Source organism: Acomys minous, assembly GCF_964271855.1.
Source record: "Acomys minous genome assembly, chromosome: 17".
Classification (NCBI taxonomy): domain Eukaryota; kingdom Metazoa; phylum Chordata; class Mammalia; order Rodentia; family Muridae; genus Acomys; species Acomys minous.
This window is the reverse complement of record NC_140500.1, coordinates 53,670,991-53,692,239: the sequence shown is the minus strand read 5'-3', so window position 1 is coordinate 53,692,239 and position 21,249 is coordinate 53,670,991. Positions and strand designations below refer to the sequence as shown.

Below are 21,249 nucleotides of genomic sequence, written 5' to 3'. Positions count from 1 at the left end.
CACCTGCAGGCCAGAAGAGGGCATCAGATCACATTATAGATGGTTGTGAGCCACCATGTGGTTGCTGGGAATTGAACTCAGGACCTCTGGAAGAGCAGCCAGTGCTCTGAACCTCTGAGCCATCTCTCCAGCCCACATTTTAGATTTTTAATAATGATTTTTTTCTGGCATGTATGTATATACATATAAGTACATACACACATATATGTGTGTTAAATTTTTTTGTTAGATTTTTCTAAATGGGGCTGGAGAAACGGCTCAGAGGTTAAGAGCACTATCTGGTCTTCCAAAGTTCCTAAATTCAATTCCTAGCAACCACATGGTGGCTCATGACCATTTATAATAAGATCTGGTGCCTTCTTCTGACATGCAGGTACACATGCAGGCAGAACATTGTATACATAATAAATAAGTAAATCTTTTTTTAAAAGATTTTTTCTAAATTAAGACTTGTGTATTTACTTTTGGTTTTGCTTTGAGACAGGGCCTCGCTATGTAGTCATGGCTGGCTTGGAGCTCACTATTTAGAACAGGCTGTCCTGGCTTTCCTGACTCTGCCTCCTGAGTGCTAGTATTAGAGGCATGAGCCACCATACGGACCTAAATTATTTTGATTGTGTTCTTCTGTGTCTATCCATGTGTGTGCGCATATGAGCACAGGGACCTGTGGAAGCCATTTGTATGTTTTTTACTCCTCTTCTTAGCAGCTTCTCTAGGACTTACCATTTACTCCTTAATTCATGAAAATCTACTTTATACTGACTCTGGGCAAGCAGAACTCAGTTTATGCCACTCTGTGACCTCCTTTTGTGCTGTTACATTTTGGGGATATACAAATGTATCATCAGTGCAGTTATGTGACAACCTGCATAGCTACAGATGTTACTTTGCGTCACTTCATGGCTCTAGTGACACTGGAAGAGGGGGCCTAGCTTCTGCAGTTCTTATCAGCCCCTCTTTTCTGACCTTGCGGACCCAAGTCTCTGTCTACCCTTTCCTTAGTTAGTCCCTCACTTCTGTTCTTGGTGTTCAAACTGTTACATGTCAACCAGTTTTAGATGCAACAACGAAACTGTATAGATGCTTTATACGGTTGCTTTTAAAATCACTTAAAAGACGAAAGAGAAATGAAGTGTGCGCATCATGTTGTTTGAGAACCATATTCTCAGTTCTCGCTCCCGCCCCTCCCCCACCCTCACCCTCGAGATTCTGAGTACCGCCAGAAACTGACCCTAGAGCACTTGCTTTCATCTCTGAGAGCTTCCTTCAGTAGTTCTTCGGCTTGCCACAAATTTCCCAGTTGTCTGTGTGGCAATGTCCTATTTCTCCCCATTGTTTGACGATTTAGATGGCTTTGCTAGATGTGAAAATGCTTTCTGCATTATTTTCAGTATGTCACCTCACAGCCTTTCCATGTCACCCTACATGCTGTCGCCATGTGACCCCACATGCCTTTCTGTGTCACCCATGTGCCTTTACTCTTACCCCATGTGCCTCTGACCTCTGGTTTCTGATGAGAAATCAGCAGTTAGTCTGACTGGAGTTCCCGTGTGTCTGGCAGGCCATTCCTCCCTCCCTCACTGTTGGCCTCAGTGTGTGGCCCTGTGTGTCAGTGTGTGGGCATCATCGTATCCATTTCTTAGTAGAAACTCTTTCACCTTCTTAGATTACAGGTTAGTATTTTTCTCAGAGTTTTTTTTTTACTGTATTCATTACAGTTGCTTTGCAGCCACTGCCTCACCATCTCCTTTTGGTACTCCTGTGAGGTATACATTGCTACAGCTAACAGCGCCCTGCTTTCCCCCAGAGGCTCTGGCTGGTTTTTTCAACCATTTTCCCTCTTCTTTCCTTAGGTTGTACCATCTCTGTTGATTCATTTTCACATTCACTGGTTCTTCTGTCAACTCATTTCTGATGTGGAGCCCTTTCATTTACTTTTAATATTTTCCTGTGGGGGTTTTCTCGTGTGCTTTCCTCTGTCTCCTGCTGGTCAGTTCTTTGTAATGTACCTCAGTTGTTTCTTTGCACGCCTCTTTCTTCCTTTGGCCCCTTTTGCCAAAAGTAAATATTTTTTTCTCCTTTATTAATTTATTCTTGTTACATCTCAATGGTTATCCTATCCCTTGTATCCTCCCATTCTTCCCTCCCTCCCATTTTCCCCTTATTCCCCTCCCCTATGACTGTTCCTGAGGGGGATTACCTCCCCCTGTATATGTTCATAGGGTATCAAGTCTCTTCTTGGTAACCTGCTGTCCTTCCTCTGAGTGCCACCAGGTCTCCCCCTCCAGGGGGCATGGTCAAAGGTGAGGCACCAGAGTATGTGAGAAAGTCATATCCCACTCTCCACTCTACTGTGGAGAGTGTTCTGTCCATTGTCTAGATCTGGGTAGGGGTTTAAGGTTTACCGCCTGTATTGTCCTCGGCTGGTGCCTTAGTTTGAGCGGGACCCCTGTGCCCAAATCTGCCTATCATAATGTTCTACTTGTAGGCTTCTAGTGAGTTAACCCAGAAGCAGAAAGACTCAAATGGTATATACTCACTTATATCTGCATATTAGCCCAAGGGGCATGTCCCACGAAAGCCTTCACTTACCAGGAAACTGAGACAGAGGGGAGGACATTCTAGTGGGACTCTAGATGAGAGAATCATGGGAGAATGGCAAAGTAGAAGGATCCAAAAGTAAACATTTTAAACAATATTTTGTAGCAACTTTGAATGCTGTTTTCCTCTCCCCTTTCCAACTTGTTTTTCTTTGCTTGTTTAGTGACTTCATTAGATTCTTCCAATAAAAACCTCTTTCCCAAAGCATGTAGCTTTACTATCGTTTCCCAGAGGGTTGAGCTGGAGCCTGGTTGCCACAGGCACCTGGCTGGACAGCAATCTCAGCTGGGGTCACTTGACTGGATATCTCTGGCTGCTGTTAAGCCATCTGCCTCTGTCAATGTCACTTGGCTATTTAGCCCATTGATTGCAGATTTTTTTTTTCTGCATATGTGTTGGTGGACCATGTGCATGCCTGGTACCAAGGAAGCCAGAAGAGGGCATCAGACCCTTGGAACTGGAGGTACAGATGGTTGTGCGCCACCACGTGGGTGCTGGGAATCAAACCTGTGTCAGCCGTCTAACCACTGGCCATCTCCCTAGCCCCTGCTCCTCATTTTTTGACAGTATTCCATGGCATTCTGCAACTTCAAGCCATTTGAAGAAGGACATTTTTAATGATTTAGTTTATTGTTTTAAATTATGTGTGGAGGGCAATGTGCACATGAGTGTAGGTGCCCATGGAGTCAGCAGCTTTGGACTCCCCCAGGAAGCTGGAGTTACAGGTGTTTTATTAGACACTCAGATGGTACTGGGAATCAACCGGTGCTCTTGACTGCTGAGCCATGTCTTCAGCCTGTGAAGGGGTGATTTTGTTTTGTTTTGTGTTGTTTTGTTTTTCGAGACAGGGTTTCTCTGTGTAGCCTTGGCTGTCCTAGGCTCGTTTTTGTAGACCAGGCTGGCCTCGAACTCACAGCGATCGCCTGCCTCTGCCTCCCAGGTGCTGGGATTAAAGGCGTGCGCCACCACGCCCGGCTTGTGAAGGGTAATTTTTAATGTCAGTCTTTGACATTTGAAGGGCCTCCCCCTCATCCTCTTGGGTATCATGTGACCCACTGGACCTGCTCCTTTTAACCTGCTTTACCCTTGAATCTCTTGTTTTTGGGTACCCATAACGTTGGTTCCTTTTGGGAGTGTTAGAGTTCTCTGCTCTCACAGAAAGCTTCCGTACGGTCAAAGTCTCTCTTGTGAAGGAGTGGGGCAGGTGGATGATGTTCTGGAGTTTTCCTTTATAAAGGGCTTGATGAGGAAGCGATCCCCAACCCCTCAGCTCCATTCACCAAGTGGCCAACTCTGCTGGTGAACTGCTGCATGCACAAGTCAGAGAGCAACTTAAGGGGGCCGGTTCTCTCCTTCCACTGGGTGAGTTCCCAGGAGTTCCGCTCAGGTTTTCAGGCTTGGCATTGGGTGCCTTTTTCCACTAAGCTAGCTGTCAGGCTCTTTTGTGTTGTGTTTTATTTCTCCCAATTTCAACTTCTCTTTGACCCTATACATTAAGAGCAATTCCAGAGTTTGCCACATATGTTTTAAAGAGTGTCGTTCCTGAAGTTTGTCTTTGCCCTATCTTACCATCCAAGTACGCAGCCATGTTATCAGTGTGACAGGGTGGCTGTGGCAAAGCCACAGAGCAGGGCATTTCCCTGATGACACACGCTATTGAAATGGGTGGGGTGACACACACTGTAGTCTCAGTGCTTGGCAGGCTGAGCCAGGAGGGTTACTATGAGTTTGAGACCCTAGGCTACCAGCAAGGCCTTGCCATGGGCAGTGTTATTGTTTTTCAAGCTTGCTTGCTTTCTGTATGCCTGGGGAGGCATCTCTGCATATCTTTCCCTGGTTTTTAGTGGCTTATTTGCTTCTTACTGTAGTGTTTTTTAAAAAAATCTTTGCATATTTTGGATATGAGTCCATTGTCACATACTTTGTCACATACATCTTTACAAATACCTTCTCCTCTAAGTAGTGACTTAACAGGCATGTCAAATGGAATTAGCATCAAGGTCAGTAACTCCCAGGTTCTCCTCTTAAGCAAGCTGGCTGCACGGAGTATACATTTTTCCTGAGTAGAGCCCCAGGACTGTGAGAAGGGACCAAGGCTGGTGAAGATTAAGAGCATCTCTTCAAAGGCACTGGATTTGAGAGGCCCTAACCCACCTGAGCATGAGGCTAAGTAAGCTGAGGATGATGGATGGTTCCAGATTCCAGGGAGCTTGGCTGCAGAGGCAGCTTTAGGAGATGACGTACGTAAGGGTGGCCTTTGGAGGTCGGGCCACGATCTGCTGAGGAAGCGCTGTAAACTGAGAAGTCTGAGCCTAGGGCCCTGGGTGTTTGAGGGTTGCGTAAACCTGTGGATGGGAAGGAGCAGTCCGGGATAAGAACAAGCCGTGAGAGCAGAAACCAAGTCCAGAAAGAACCTGGGGACTTGGGGGAGGGGATTCTATTGAGCTTGAGAAAAGGTAGCTGCAGGGCAACCCACCCTGTGGTCTCGCTGAATCAGGGACTGAAGGGACACCAAGAACTCGGCTGGAGGAAGGTGCAGTGTGGGTGGGCTGGAGATCAGCAGTGCAAGCAGAAGTGGCAAGACTCTAAGGTAGCAGCATGCCAAGGGTGGGGGCTTTGGAGTCTGCGATGCTCCTCTGTGGACCACATGCAGTGTTGACTCTGACGTTTGGAAGCCACTGAGCATAGGCGACCTGCAGTCACCCCTGACTTCTACACTTCATGCCAAGTGCTGCCATGATGAAGTGCTGAGCCCCGGGGCTTCCTCCTCAGACAGCTCAAGAGCAAGGAGAGTTGGTTGGGTGGCATGCTCTGATACCTCTCTCCCTGCCTTGAAGATGCCATTGTATCTGTGCCCTAGTGTCCTTTTTTTTTTTAATAAGAACACCAGTCATAGAGGGTAGGGTCCATCCTATGACTCCTTCAGAGACTGCCTCCAGGGACACTCAACACTCAGATGCCATAGGGTTAAGTACTTTAGCATTATAATTTGGAAAGACATATTTCAGCCCATAGGAGGGCAAGGCCCCATGACCAGTCCCCCAAAACACACACACACACACACACACACACACACACACACACACACACACACGGGGGGGGGGAGAGAGAGAGAGAGAGAGAGAGAGAGAGAGAGAGAGAGAGAGAGAGAGAGAGAGAGAGAGAGAGAGGCCTCTGATGGACATGTGAGGGACAGGTGACTGCTTTGACCAGACCCCAGAGGCCTCCTTGACTTCCTCACCTATCCTACCACAGGCTCACTGGTTGGCCAGAGACTCTCAGACCACCCTGATGTGAGGAAAATAGGGTTCACGGGCTCCACGGAGGTGGGAAAACACATCATGAAAAGGTAAGTGGGACACAGGGAGGACAGGTCACTCAGGCTATGGCATCTGGGCCCAGATGATGGATCTCACAAGCTGGGTCCTGCTTCTTGGGGTTTGGTGGGGCATAGTCACCCCAGCAGCCATGTTGATACAGATGCTGAATTTCCATAAGCCCTTGAGAGGCCTGGCAGGCTGCTCAGTGGAGGCTACACAACTCTGCAGGGTCCTGGTACCATGTTGCCTTCAAACCCAGCAGGGCTAGAAATCAACGACCCTGATGTGAGAGTGCCATGGGTAGACACTAGGCACTGATTTTAAAATCGCAACACATACTTTTTTTTTTTACAAAAAAAATTTATTTATTAAGTATACAGTGTTCTTCCTATACACCAGAATAGGGCTCCAGATCTCATAGATGGTTGTGAACCATCGTGTGGTTGCTGGGAATAACTCAGGATCTTTGGAACAGCAGGCAGTGCTCTTAACCTCTGAGCCATCTCTCCAGCCCCTTAACACATACTTTTTTTAAAAAAATTACAATGTTTACATTACATCTTGATTGTAATTCCCTTGCTCTTCTCTTCCTGTTCCCACCCACCCTCCCTCTTCCACCCTACTCCCTTCCCTTCCCTTAGATCTCTGACCAGTCCTGCCCCCACCATCTGACCACACCCTATTAGGTCTCATCTGGATAGCCTGCATCCCCTTCCTCTGTGTGCCCACAGGGCTTCTCCACCAAGGGGCAGGATCAAGTTGTGGGCACCTTAACACATACTTTTTGGTTTTTTGGTTTTTCGAGACAGGGTTTCTCTATGTAACAGCTCTGGCTGTCCTGGAACTTGCTCTGTAGTCCATGCTGGCCTCAAACTCACAGAGATCCACCTGCCTCTGTCTCCCAAGTGCTGGGATTAAAAGACATGTGCCACCATCGCCTGGCAGCACATGCTTTTAAAATACACTCATTTATAACTTTTACATCAATTACAAGCTGACCTGGCAATATTTTTTGATAGATTAAATGGAATCTATTATAGTTGGCTCTCTGTATCCTTGGTGTCCACAAGGCAGGTTGGAAGTAGTTGGGAAGTCAATTTGCCTGTGCTGAACATGTACAGCTTTACATGTACCTGGCCAATATAAGTATTCGCACCATGCTTACATGGCGCTAGGCCTCAGCATCATGGAGTGGGCTGTGTGTGCAAGAGGATGGCTGTAGCCTCTGTGCACATACCTTGTTTTCCATGAGAAGCCTCGGCCACTGAGGGTTTTGGTACCACAAAGCTCCTCTGAGTCACCTGTGGGCAGTGCTGGATCAGGGGAGCCCTTCCCCTTGGGAGGTCCAGAACAAGACTTCTCCCAGGCCATGCTTGACACCTACTTGAGGGTGGCATCACTCAAGTATGTTTCTTGCCCATGGACGCAGTCTGTGATTCCCGGCATCTTTCTGCTTGGTCACTAAAACTGTGATATCCCCTCTCTGGTCAACACAGCTCTCTGGCCACAGCTAGCCCCGCCCAAGGATGGTTCTCTTTAGGATATACTCAGTGTGCATCTCGGGGGCACCAGATGTGTGCTGGGCACTGGGATATCATAGGAACCAGACAAGTGCATGCTGCTGTAGGGAGGCCTGCCTTCCTGCTGATGCGGCCATCCATAAACACACAGTGGAGCATAGCATCTATCTGCCAGGAGTAAGGGGAGGGAGGTTCATGTGGGAGAATCAGAAAAAGACTCCAAGAAGGGGACAGTGGAGCCGAGGAGGACACCGGTGAGTGTGAAGGGCCGGACGCTGGGTGTTGGGAGACTAGAAATGGGCTCAATGGTAGGAGGTGGGCGTGGCTTGTGGGGAGAAAGTGGGTCTGGTTGCTCTGGATTTGTCTCCCCCCTGCAAGCTCCACCCCTCTGTTCCTTCCAGCTGTGCCCTGAGTAATGTGAAGAAAGTGTCCCTGGAGCTGGGCGGGAAGTCACCCCTTATCATCTTTGCTGACTGTGACCTCAGCAAGGCCGTGCAGATGGTGAGGCTGGGCCTGAGGCAGGGGTGGGCGGGAACAGATGGGAGGACGGGGTGGGAGGCAGAGAGATGGGAGGGGAGGACCTCTCAGCTCCAAAAGGTCAGCATAACGTGTACAGCCATCCATGATGTTGCCACAAGCGTGGGCAGCACAGCAAGAGGCACCCTTGGAGAAAAGATGGCATGTCCTTGCCACCATGTATTCCCCAGCATGCCCTAACTGCCATCCCATTGAACCAGCTACACAGATTGGGGACGTGAGCAGGCTGCCTGTCTTGTTGTGTTTGGGAAGCGAAATATCCCTGGATCTCTTGGGCATGACCCTGCTGGCAGCCACCGCTCTGCTGATGACCCTGTGCACACGTGCCCGGCTCTCCACCACTGGGAAGTCCACAGGCTAGACCTCAGCACATCTATCTGAAACTGGGCCAAGGAAGTACCCATCTGTGGTGGCCTCTTAGATACCCCTGAGGACTCAGGACAGTGCCTGCGTGTGGCACACACCATGGCAGCGGGAGTGGTTCTTAGCATAGGTCTTGTCAGTCACGTGCCTTGGTCCCCTTTCCACTCCTGTGGGAACACATCAGTCAGGCCCAGTCAACCAGACATCCAACTGTCATAGCAGCCTGCCTACGCCTCATTCTTCCCTGGAGGAGGCCATGATACCCAGCATAGTCCTAAGGGACTGAGGGAGTCCAGCCTTGTTCAACAGGAAGCTGAGGGAGGCCAGGACCTTGTTCATGTTCCCTATGAGCTCAACAGCCCAAGGTCTGGGCTTAATGCAAGATGCTGCTGAGCCCTGCACATAGCAGGAGGCTTGTGCCATTATCTTGGATCCTAGTGTAACCCCCAGGTTTGCTGCACTCCTGCAGGGCCTTCCCTGGACCCATGGCCGCCCCTCCCAGCCCTGCTCTCAGCTCCCTGCTAAACATGCAGTCTGGTACCTTTGGGCCCCCGCCCCCCAGTGAGCCTGCCTATGGCCTGGGGTTGGGGCCCAGGCTCAAACTCACCCCATATTGTTCTCTGTTGTTTGTTGTGTGGAAAGCACTGTTCTGTGGCAATGGGACTAGAGTCTCTGTGTGGCTTCCTCTTACCATGCAGCTTTGTGTCCTCATTTGCCACTGCCACCTCTTGCCTCCGCAGGCTGAGGATTGCACAGGACATATGTGTCCAGTGTTGGTCAAGCCTGACCCATGGGAGGAAGGCAGGATGCAGGCACACACACCCTCTTCCCTGAGGATTAACAGTCCTGGTGGGCACTGGGGCAGAAGCACTGTGGAGATCTGTGACCTGGCGTTTCTGTCCTTCTCTGAAGGGCATGAGCTCCGTTTTCTTCAACAAAGGGGAGAACTGCATTGCGGCGGGCCGGCTCTTTGTGGAGGACTCCATCCATGACCAGTTTGTGCAGAGAGTGGTAAGTTCGAGGCTAGAGTCTGAGCTGGAGGGGCGGGATGCAAGAGAGGCGGTGGCTGCCGAGCGAGCAGTGGCTAGGTACCACCCACCTGTTCAGAGGACCCTTGGGGAACCCGCTGAGTCTTTAGCTCAAACTGGCATGACCGAAAGGGCCTGTGGGCTGAGGGTGTCGCAGTGGCCTAGCACTTGCCCAGGCTTGGGGTTCCAGCCTTAGCACCACCAAAAAGGAGGGCTCTCTGGAAATATGTACAGGATGTACAGGATTCACAGGCTGACCTCCTTCGGTGAGGCTATAGGAGGGACCAGGAGAGGCCAGGGCCTCAGGACCCTCTAGCAGCATCTCAAGAGCAGGAAGTATTCTGTGCAGGTGCCCAGAGACAAGAGGCCAGGCTTTGTCCCTGGCCCTTAGTGTTGGCCATGGAGTGAGGGGGTATGCAGCATCTGCAGGCTCACAAGACTGGCGGCAGCAGCCTGTCAGAGCCTCTAGGGGCCTGGCAGGTGCCAAGCATCAGCTCCCTCTTGAGTTACTGGCTGATTTAACCAAACTGCGAAGGGGCTGTCTTGTTTGCTTGTTGTTTGTTTGTTTGTGGTGCTAGAGTGGAGCGCAGGGCCTTAGCTAGTGAGATTATTGGTCTGTTGCTGAGCACCAGCACCAGCAAAAGATGTTTTGTTGTTTTGTTTTTGTTTTTCAAGACAGGGTTTCTTTGTGTAACAGCCCTGGCTGTCCTAGAACTCTCTCTGTAGACCAGGCTGGCCTCGAACTCACAGAGATCCTCCTGCCTCTGCCTCCCAAGTGCTGGGATTAAAGGCATGTGCCACCACCGCCCGGTTAAGCAACACGCCCGGGCATGTTTCTAATGCCCGACTTCCAGGTTTCTCTGTGGATTGGCTCATGACCAGCTTCATCATGTGAGATTGACAGCTGTAGAATGACACTTTTCTAACATAAAACCAGAGAAGGAAAAACTCCAGCTGTAGGAATGAAGTTACAGGTGGGATGCGGATGGGCCCAGCCGGATCCCCACCCCCCATCCTCAGTCTAGACAACGGTGTCAAAGTGATGGCCTCTGAGGCCATCTTAGGTCCTGGAGATGAGGCAGGAAGGCAACAGAAATGTGCAGGGACGCTGAGAGGTGGAGAGTCTACCTGTCGCTTTCCATACACTGCAGCTAGAACACCCTGAGAAAAGGATGGGACGACATTGCCATGTAGGGCATTTCCTGGGGGAAGGCCTGTGTAATGGGATACCCGGGATAAATGATTCATACGGAAGAAGGCTTGTTCTTGCTCATGGTTTCAGAGTACATGGTCACTTGGTCCTACTGCACTGGGCCTGTCTTAGGGCAGAGTTGTCACGTGATGGAGTACACAGCAGAGCAAAAGCTATCATTTCATGACTCTGGGAAGAAGACAGGCAGGGGCCAGGATCCCGCTATCCTCCTTCAAGGGAACAACTCCAGTGACCTCACTCCTTCCTACTACGTCCTAGGTCCTAAAGGTCCCATCACTTCCCAACATCACATCCCAACAGCAACCCCCCCATCTCCACCCCAAGGCCTGGCAACCAAGCCTTTAGCGCATGGGCCTCGGGAGGACACCAGTGCCAAACCAGAATAGTCAGGAAGGGATCTAAGTACAAAAGGTGACAAGGATAGGAAAGCACTGGGTGGCTTTGCTGCGTAACAAATGGCGCACAACACCCAGTAGCTGAGTTCGCCTGGCCCACAGCCCATCCTGACCACAGTGGAGACAACTTTACCTGATCTTAAAGACTCTGGAGCAGGTGCCTGGGTGCCAGGCCACACAAGCAAGTGACTGGGGCCACTCTCCAGAGGCCAGCAGATCTGTCTCATTGGCCCCTGGTTCTGTTCACCTATGTTTCCTTTTCTCATCCTATATCCTGGCTCATTTTTTTTAAAAAAAAAATTATTTAACATGGATAAGTGTTTCTTCCACATCTGTGTATGCACACACTGCATGCTTGGTATCTGCAGACGTCAGAAGAGGGCATTGAGTACCCTGGAAATGGAATTAGAGATGACTGTGAGCCCATGTGTGTGTCTGGGAACCAAACCCTGGTCCTCTGGAAGAGCAGCCAATGCTTTTAACCCATGAGCCATCCCTTCAGCTCCCAATTCATTTTCTGTCCCCTTGCCATCCCAAGTCCCAGAGTCATTAGGTCACCTCCTGGTGAAACTGCAGGAAGTATCTCCAAGCTGCAAAGCCTAGACTGGCTTGAAGCTGGCTGAGGCAGGGGGAAGGCTTCCTGGAGGAGGCTCCTCTCAAGGTATTTGCTGAAGCAGAGAAAAAATGAGAGCAGAGATGGGTAGATTTGAGTCTTGGGACCCTTTTCTCTGTTCAGTGTCTGTCCCTGAGACTACTGTAGTAGGTTTAGAGTCAGGCTGGAAAAGCCCCGTTAGCCAGGAAATGGCCCCAACATCTTCTTCAGGGACTGTGATCAGTACAAAACTGCAAAGCTGGGAGATGCCCCAGTGTTAGCCATCGTAGGATGCTGTGGTAGCCCGGAGCAGGGCCTGACCCGAGGACTTTCTGCAGGTGGAGGAGGTGGGGAAGATGAAAATCGGCAACCCCCTGGACAGAGACACCAACCACGGCCCACAGAACCACGAGGCCCACCTGAGGAAGCTGGTGGAGTACTGCCAGCGTGGTGTGAAGGAAGGGGCCACGCTGGTCTGTGGTGGGAACCAAGTCCCAAGGCCAGGTCAGTCAGAGTTCTCCAGCTCACTTTGGTAATCTGACAGCAAATTCTGGGCCTCTAGTTTCTGACCTGGCCCTAACTGGGTGTAGCTGAAGGCCGAGCACCATTGCGGTCAGGATCAAATTGGGATCTTAGAAATAATGGGTCACCCCCATTTGATGGGGTCTGGGTCTGAGAAGGAGAGGACTCCAGAACATTCCTCAGTGCTGGCATAATCTGAGGTGCAGGGTGTTCCTGTTGGCTTCACTCCACCATGGTATGTCTCCTCTGACTTGATTTCAGGGTCCTCCTTTAGTTTGGGGTGTTGTGTGACTTCTGGGGAGACATGAACTAAAGCCTGTTCACCCCAGGTAGAGCACCAGTGACTGACCAAAAGAGATGGACATACCCATGTCTAGCTTAGTGAGCCAGTGAGTTTATTGGGGTCACTGACAGCACATGAATGGCTCAAAGGAAGCCATGTCAGAGCTTGGGTGATGACTCCCAAAATCTGAGTCCTGAACCTCCTTCGCCCCCACCCACCCACCCCCAACAACAACTTGGAGGCAGCTCCATTCTCCACTCCACGTCTTCTCCCTTAGCAACCGTCGCTGCTCAGTGAGCAGGTGGCTGGGGCCTTTAGTATCTTGCGTCATTTACTTGAGTGTTATGAGCCTCTCTCCTCCCTCGGGGGAATGTTTCAGTTCGGAGGAAGTAGCTAGGCAACAGGTGGAAACTCCACCGTGTCCTTCAGCGATGGCCAGCTTGCCCTTGGCCGGGAGTGAGCCTTTGTCTGGGCCAGGCAATCCTTGAAATGGTGCCGATCTTCACAGACAACACGTGCCTCGGGTCACTCACTAGAGCTCTTGGCACAGCCAGCGCTAGGCACATCCAGCTGCATGGTCCCGGGCAATCATCTCACAGCCCATCTTAGTTACTTCTCTGTTGCTGCAAAGACACCATGATAAGAGCCACTTATAGAAGAGTTTATTGGGAGCTTACAGTTTCAGGGGGTGAGTCCGTGACCATGACAGCAGTGAGCATGGCAGCAGGCGGGCAGTGATGGCAGCGATGGAGCAGTAGCTGAGAGCTCACATCTTGAGACAACTATGAGGCAAGGAAAGCTAACTGGGAATGATGTGGCTTTTTTAAAACAAGGTTTCTCTGTATAGCCTGTATAGCCTTGGCTGTCCTGGACTCACTTTGTAGACCAGGCTGCCCTTGAACTCACAGCGATCCACCTGCCTCTGCCTCCCAAGTGCTGGGATTAAAGGCGAGCGCCACCACCGCCCAGCTGATGTGGCCTTTTGAAAACTTACAGCCTTCCCCCAACACCCAACAAGGCCACACCTACCAATCCTTCCCAAGCAGTTCCACCAACTGAGGACAGAACATTTCAATGCATTAGCCTATGGGGGTCATTCTCAATGAAACCAGCACAGTGTAGTCTGACCCCAGACATACTTGCTGCTCTGGAATCTACTCTCAAGTCTAGCCACCCAAACCAGGAAATCAGAAGGCACAAGGATGGAGCTTTGTGGTGCCTACCCACAGCACGGCAGCCCCACGCCCTACCTGCCTTTGCTTGTCCTTTTACACTCTGTATGGAACCCTGCAGAGAGGAGGCTCTCATTAATGGATGGAAATGGGGGCGGAGAATGTACTTCCTTTTCTGACCCCTTGATTTTAATTTCCTCCTGGTTCTGTTAAGTCTGGCACCTCGTTTATGCTGTGGCTCCCCTGCACTGCTGCCACCTTCTGCACCTCGCCCTGCCAAGTGTCCCGTAAGCCACTGATGCTTCTTTTACTCACCCTCCGAGAGCTCTCGGGTCCGATATTCAGAAATGCCCTCCTGCTTCAGGGCAAGTTCCCTGACTGTCTCTAGGTGTTTATTCATGAACGGTGTGACTTGCCCTTGACCCCTGCCCACCCTCTCTTGTATTCCTTCTGGATGCTTCTCCTCTTCTACTATCTGTATTGGCTGCTCCTCAGCTTAGTGAATAGCTCCCCAGTGTCCTACCCAGAGAACAACTTGTCACTCAGCTCAAGTGGCATCAAGCACAAATTTCCCTCCGTCACCACAGTGGGAGTTCTTTAAGGCTTGGACAGAGTGGCAAGCCCTAGCAGGGCGTGGATGGCAAGGTTTAGGGTGAGCACTGTTCACAGAGCAGAGAGAGGGACCCGGTAGGGCCAGTGCAGCCCCCAGAAACATGGGGCAGCACATCTGCTCTCTGAACTAGGAGGTGGAGAACTTTCTAGAACTCAGTCAAGAACAGGACAGAGCAGGGATGACTCTTTTGGGCCATTTTTACCTGGAAGGCTGAGGCTGAGGTGCCTGGGTGGTCTATAGTGAACCAGCACTGATCAGAATGCTATGTGAGCCAGGCCCTAGCCAGGGGAGGGGGGAGACTGCCGTGGTTCTACACTTCCTCCATACCTCAGGCCACTTCTCCTCTACAGGCTTCTTCTTTCAGCCAACCATCTTCACAGACGTGGAGGACCACATGTACATCGCTAAGGAGGAGTCCTTTGGGCCCGTTATGATCATCTCTCGGTTTGCTGATGGGTATGTGAGTTACCACGCCCACCGGGGATTTTTCTCTATGTGCCTGAAGTCTTGACATGAGCTGTAAGAGATGCTCCCTGAGGAGGAAACTGAGTCACTGAAGAACCTGTACACAATGCCTGGGCTTCCTTGCCTCTTGAAACACAGGGGACCTCTGACCTCCCTTTGCCTCCCCTACTCCTGGGCCAGGATGGTCTCCAGACCCAGATGAGCAAAAGCAATTGCCTCGCGCGTCCCTGCTTCCCCTTGTTTGCGCTGCATCTCTCTGGTGTCCCTCGCAGCCTGCCAGGTCCTGTTCTCATGGTGTCCCGCTGAGTACTAAACTGACTCTAACCAAGTGGCCTGGGCCAACTTGGGTCTCACTCATGAGTGAGCCTCTGCTTAGGGTCGGTTGGGTGAAGTAAGCCTCTCTCTGCTCTGGGTCACATCTGGCCTTGCTGGGTACAGAGGAAGTAGCTGCGCTCACTCACATGGGCTCAGGCTTTTTCTATGACAGCCACGGGACACTGCCCGGAGCCTGGGCCCCGTGGAAACTAGCTAGAGGTAGCAAGCATCCTCAGGAGCGTGCCTCAGAGCACACCCCATGGCTCAGCAGTCATCCAGGCCATCAGGCTAAAGAGAAGGGTCCACTCAAAGGAAAGGACTACATATCTTTGTACACATTTGGCCAGATATACCTTTTTCTGACTCATTTTAAAGCAAAATGACACCTTCCACTTCCACTTTTCCAACCAGTGGTCACTGTAGGACCCCATCTTATGCTAACAGTATTAGACAGACTTCACTGTCTCTGCAAGCAGGCACGACCCTAGCTCTTAGGTCTGATGTCTGCTGAATGCTCAGTCCACTTACGCCCAAAGCCACCTTTCTGGGCTCCGTTCCTGCCTGTAGTCTGAGGTCCCATGCCCAGTTCTGCTTTGTGAACCTCCTACACGCCTGTCCCTTCTGGCCTCTGCTCTACTCTCTCCTGTCCCCCTTCTCCAGTCCTGCTGTGGCCTCAGCACAGTTTTTCCCCCTTAAGGTCTCATGGGTGGTCAGTGATGGAGCTAGGAATTCTTTTGGGGGGGGTAGATTCTAAATCTTGCTTTGGCCCCAAGTCAGAAATGGGTGCTCTGATCATCCCTCAGGCAGCTCTTGGATTCCCTCCCCCCTCACAGGGATGTGGATGCGGTGCTGTCTCGGGCCAATGCCACAGAATTTGGCCTGGCCTCTGGTGTTTTTACACGGGATATCAACAAGGCCTTGTATGTCAGTGACAAACTCCAGGCGGGCACTGTGTTCGTCAACACCTACAACAAGACTGATGTGGCCGCACCTTTCGGAGGATTCAAACAGTCTGGATTTGGCAAAGACCTGGGTAACTAACCCCTGTCTGTTTCTATGTATTCATTCAACAAACACCTGTCAAAGGCTACCAAGTGCCAGGTTCTGTCCCCAGGGCTGGGGGCGGGACAGGGGATGGTCACATTGAACAAGATAGCTGGTAGCTGATCAGTTCTTGCTGGGAGGGGAGAGACTCTTGGGGCTGTTATTGCTGAGTCAGCAGGCAACAGCCCAAAAGATGTGCACAGCAGGTTCCAGCCACAGGCACGCAGGAAGACGACGTCTTGGCTGCCGATAGCCAGCAGGGCACCCATCCCACCACCTCTACCCGCAGTGTCGAAGGGGCCAGGGTTCTAGAATGGCTGCTCCCAATTGTTCTGCCTGCACTGGAGCCCAAGTCAGGGATGGCCTGGGTTGGGTATGTAGTTTCCCTGGGTCTTGGTTTCTCCTCTGTGGAGAGCGCCAGGCTGCCCACAGGTGTGCTTCAGCAGTCGCTAGAGATGGACCCTGTACAGCCATCAGCGTTGCAGGAGCATGTGCTGTCTTGCAGGAGAGGCGGCCCTGAATGAGTACCTGCGAGTCAAGACGGTGACTTTCGAGTACTGAAGCCAGGTCTCCATGCTGCCTCTCCTGTGCCCTGTTGGCTTCCTCTCAGGGGGTCCTGGCCCCTGTCTGGTGGCTTAGCACCTTCCTGTCCCCAGCACTGCTCCCTTCAGCTGCTGAGTCTGGACCCCTGCTGGTGACAGGACAGCCTCCAGACAATCAGAAGTGGCTCCAAGTCAAGTGAGCAGTCATGTCCAGGATGAATAAAAAGTGTGAGCATAAGCCACTTGGGCTTTGTGTCACCGTTCTGTCTATAGGGGGCCCGGATGGTCCCAGAAGAAATGGTCACCCTGAGTCCGGGGCATTTAGCATCACTTGACTTTCAGAGCATGAGACTCTTTATGGGGACACAGGAGGAAATGTGTCAACACACACTTCCAAAGGCAGAAACTGAGATAGGTGCAAAAGGCCGTGGAAAAGGGTAACTGTCCAGAAACAGGAAATGGGACTTGGGGCGGAGGAGAGGCAGTGAGTCCTGAGCCACGAAGCAGCCTGGTCGCCTCTGCGAGGACCCCGACCAAGTCTTCTCCAGCCACTCAGTTGACGTGGACAGTCTCCATGGCAGCCTGGAGCCTGCAGCAGGGGTTCCACCCTGCCTGGCATTTCCCTGGGCAGAACTCCCTTCTCCTACCATCTGTATTTCCTTGTCATCTTCCACCACCGCACCCCAACCAAGAGCACACAACCCTTGGCAGGCATCTGCCTCCTGTGTGCTCACCCATGGGTGCCTGCGACCTTCCTTCCATACCCTCATCCTGGAGGTCCCACACACACCACACCCCAGCAGCTTTGTTGTGGCCTTGGTTTACCCAGCATGCTCATTCTCTTTTTGGCATGCCAACCACTACCCACCTTTCTCTGGCTCTACCTCTCTAGGTCCAGAAGTCTTTGAAGGACTCTCTGTCCTTCCGCAACTCCTCTAGCCAGGCAGGGGGTGACCTGGATCACCCTATGCTTGTGTGGCAAAGATTTCAGGCTTATATGGTATTCCCACCTTCTCCCACATCCCTGCCCTTCTCCTAAATGCCACACATGCCTCAGAATGACATTTTGGTCCAGGAGAAGCCACATACCTAATAGTGGTCCCAGAAGATAGCAGATCTGAGAATTCCTATCACCTATGATGTCATAAGTGATGTGATGTAAACACATCACTCCTGTATCTGTGATGGGGCTGTGTAAACCCTACTGCATAGCTGCTGAAGTAAGAAACTGCAGTGGTCACAGTGACACTGACACTGGCCATGTGTTCACTAAGTGACAATCAGCGTCAGTATATACATTTTAAAAAAGATTTTCTTCGGGTTTTTTTTTTTTTGTCTGTGAATTTGTGTGTATGTGCACATGCATGCAGGTACAAGAAGAGACCAGAAGGGGGTGCCAGATCCTCTGAAACTGGAGTAACAGGCAGTTGAAAGCTGACAGATATGGGTGGTAGGATAAACTCGTGTCATCTGCAAAAGCAGCAAGCTCTCATTTCCTGAGTCATCTTTCTAGTTCATGCAGAGCACCGTGTGTGTGTGTGTGTGTGTGTGTGTGTGTGTGTGTGTGTGTGTGTCTGTCTGTCTGTCTGTCTGTCTGTCTGTCTGTCTATGTGTTGGCTGAGTCCAGTTATGATATTATACCTGCAGCATGCTCATCTATCAGGTGTGTGTGGTGTGATGTCACCGGCAGATCATGGCCAGTGAGTGACCTTGACCATCTAGGTTACACTCATGTACACTGCTGTGACGTGCACAGTGACATTGCCTGACAGCACAGTTCTTGGACCTTATCCCAGTTTCAAAAAGTGCCACAGGGACTGTAGGTTGTGTAACCTCTCATGTGTGAACACTGGTAGCAGCAATGGTAGCCACAATAGCTTGGCCAGTGCTGCACGTCACACAGGCTTTGAAATCCTCTCCACACATTTGTATTGCACATGCTGTGGTCCTGCAAGGGAGGATCAACTCATTGGCTGAGGCACAGACACCAGCTTGCTGTTATGAAGCGCCTTTGCCCATCCCAAACCATGAGACCCTTGAAGCCCACGCTCTGCAGTGACCCAGCAACCCAAGTCCTGCATCCCTGGGAATGGTTTCAGAGCCTTCAGACCAGGCCCTCTGTGTGATGCTCTGTCCTATATAGGGGTGAAATGGGCTGTGCACCAGAGAGTGTCCTACAGGTCTATGTACGACGTGTGGCTCCCTCTTTGAATCTTGTTCTGGGCCCCATTGTGTATGTGTGGGAGGGAGATGTTTCTGGATTGTCTCTTTCCTGGTTCCCCAGCATCCCCCTCCCCTCCCCTGCTGAAGAGCTCTGGGCATATCCATCCTTGCTCCCTGGTGCCCACAGAAGGGGAAGATGTGCTTTACCTCCACTGTCCATTTTCAAGTGAGTTAAGGACATGTCACTGTGCCCATTTTAAGTGTGTAGTGTAATGACATTAAATACCACCCTGTCGTTTCCAACTGCCACCTCCCAGAACTTCTTCATCTTTCAGAGCTCGGGCTCTTTCTGCTTTCCACCACAGGCTTTTCATTCTCAGGGAAGGCAAGCTGAGTCTGTGAATGCGGACTTCACATTCAGCTGGGATGGAAAGAAAAAACACCCCCAAATCTGCACCCTTTACCATATGCCCCACAGCCATCTAAAGGTCTTCCTGGGGTGGGGAGAGCTCAGTGGGAGAGCGGTCATCTAGATGTGTGAAGCTCTGGGTTCTACATGCACACACACACACACACACACACGTTAATAATCCGCAGTCATTCTTCTAGCATGTTGTATGTCTGTTGTATGTGCTCTAGGTAATACTTAAAATATACCACAAGGTTTGTCTTCTGGTTCTGGCTTTTCTTTTCTTATTTCTGCCCTCCTTCAAACAGGAGATAATCCAGGTTCTTTGCAAGGTCCTGAGGGGTAAGATCTGTGTCCTGTGAGGAGACCCTATGCACTGGCTCTCCCAGCTGCCTGGGATACCCTCCTCTTGCCAGCTCCTCCTCGTGTGCAGTCAGCTAAACCTATCTTTAGCATCAGGTCAGTTTCCTCATGGCCTTGGGTCAGTCCTGAGAGGAGGGGGTTTTAGCTGCCTGGGTGCCGTCCCTGAGGATCGCAGAGGTACTTGTGTGTGAGCTGTCCCCGCTGTGGGCCCACAAGCTGCCCACCTGCTCCTGATTTCCCATTGTCCTCCTCCAGAGTAGCCTCAGTGCTGAGGTCACCACAGAGTCCACACCGAGAAGTGCTGTAAGTAGTTGTCTCTGGGAGTTAGTTTGAGGCTGGTCCAGGAGTGGTAGGGAGAGGCTTGCTAACAGGCCAGGAACATACCCCAACTTTAAATCTGGCACTTCCCGACACACTCCAGTGGGCAAGCCTTAATTTCCTGCTGGAAAATAGCAAATGCAATGCCTGCTCTGCCTGCTCCAGCCTCCCATGGTGTCAGTGGGTGCCATGAAGGCCAAGTGCTAGGACCATTGCCGCATGAAAATTTTGCTCACGCTTACGGTTTTGGAAATTGCTAGTGGGTTTCCAATGACGACCTTGTCTTCCTGGTAGCACTCGGCCACATTGCACAGCCACCAGGAAGGGCTGGGGTGGGGTAGGGTATGGGAACTGCTTCAGCCTTGGCCTAGCCCAATGCCAGTCAGGGCCTCTCATGGGTCTCAGCTGTCTGCAGAGATCCCTGGGAGGCCAGCTGACCTGACAGGACAGCAGTGAAAAGCCATTGTGTCCTAGATGGACAGGCTGCTGGTGGGGTGTCCTTCGCTAGCTCTTGGGTATCAGGAGGGGAGTGCTGAGGAGCTGCCCTGGGTGGACTCCAAGCATCTTCTAATTGGTCAGAAAGCAAGTTTTGTTTTGTGGCGTTTTCTTCCCGGTGTGTGCATGAAATTGATGCTTTAAACGTAATGTTTGAGAGGAGATGGATGGCAGGTGTGGTGTTACAGAGCTGTAATTCCTGTACTTGGGAGTCAGAGACAGATTTTATGGGCTTGAGGCCAGCCTGGTTTACATAGCAACTTTCGGGTCAGCCAGCACTACACAGTGAGGCCATATTTCAAAATAAAAGAGAGAAAAACAAACAACAAACAAGCAAAATCTAAAAGCCGGGCATGGTGGTGCACGCCTTTAATCTCCTCATTCAGGAGGCAGAGGCAGGTGGATCGCTACCACTCTTGTTAAGTATGAGAGCATCACAGCCACGTTGAAGGACAGAACTTTCATGATACTTGCCCGAGTGTTTAAAGGTGAAACATCTGGAAAAGCTTGAAAACAAAACAGGCAGATGTGGACGCTGAGGGAAGCTAGCCCTTGCAGGTGCTGCTGGAGGGGCGTGGCACTTAGCTCCGCAGCCCCGCCCTGCTTCCCACCCCCTCACTCCCCCAATCCCGCCTACCAATGGTCCAGCCGTATTCATAGTCCTGCTCCCAAGGCCTGTTTATTCCCCGCCCCCCGGCCCCTCCCGCTTATAAGGCGTGTCGTTGGCTCCTTCAGCACCGAGGGAGCATACCTACGCACCCCAGGGCAGGTTCAGGGAGCTGTCCTGTGCTCATTGAAAACCTCTGGGGTTGCCAAGCTAGGCGACTTTGGGAGTTAAATGGATACCTCAGCCCACCAGACCCTTACTAGAAGGCTTTAAAAATTGAGTTTTTCAAGCTTCGCAACCCATGATTTGGCCCCGCCCACAAGACCCGCCCAACAAGCCCCTCCCTTGATGTGGCCCCACCTCCTCTGT

General features: G+C 51.2%; 1 protein-coding gene across 2 annotated transcripts in view; it reads left to right on the top strand.

The window, feature by feature from the left end:
- ALDH1L1 (aldehyde dehydrogenase 1 family member L1) overlaps window positions 1–16,767 on the top strand; it is a 53,390-nt gene extending 36,623 nt beyond the window's left edge. For both annotated transcript variants that reach the window (XM_084765943.1, XM_084765944.1), the window contains exons 17-23: window positions 5,857–5,950; window positions 7,843–7,942; window positions 9,254–9,352; window positions 11,908–12,073; window positions 14,510–14,615; window positions 15,773–15,972; window positions 16,489–16,767. In XM_084765943.1, coding sequence (XP_084622069.1) covers window positions 5,857–5,950; window positions 7,843–7,942; window positions 9,254–9,352; window positions 11,908–12,073; window positions 14,510–14,615; window positions 15,773–15,972; window positions 16,489–16,544 — 821 coding nt within the window. In that variant the 3' untranslated portion in view covers window positions 16,545–16,767. The remainder of the gene's footprint in view (window positions 1–5,856; window positions 5,951–7,842; window positions 7,943–9,253; window positions 9,353–11,907; window positions 12,074–14,509; window positions 14,616–15,772; window positions 15,973–16,488) is intronic.
- The last annotated feature ends 4,482 nt before the right edge of the window (window positions 16,768–21,249 follow it).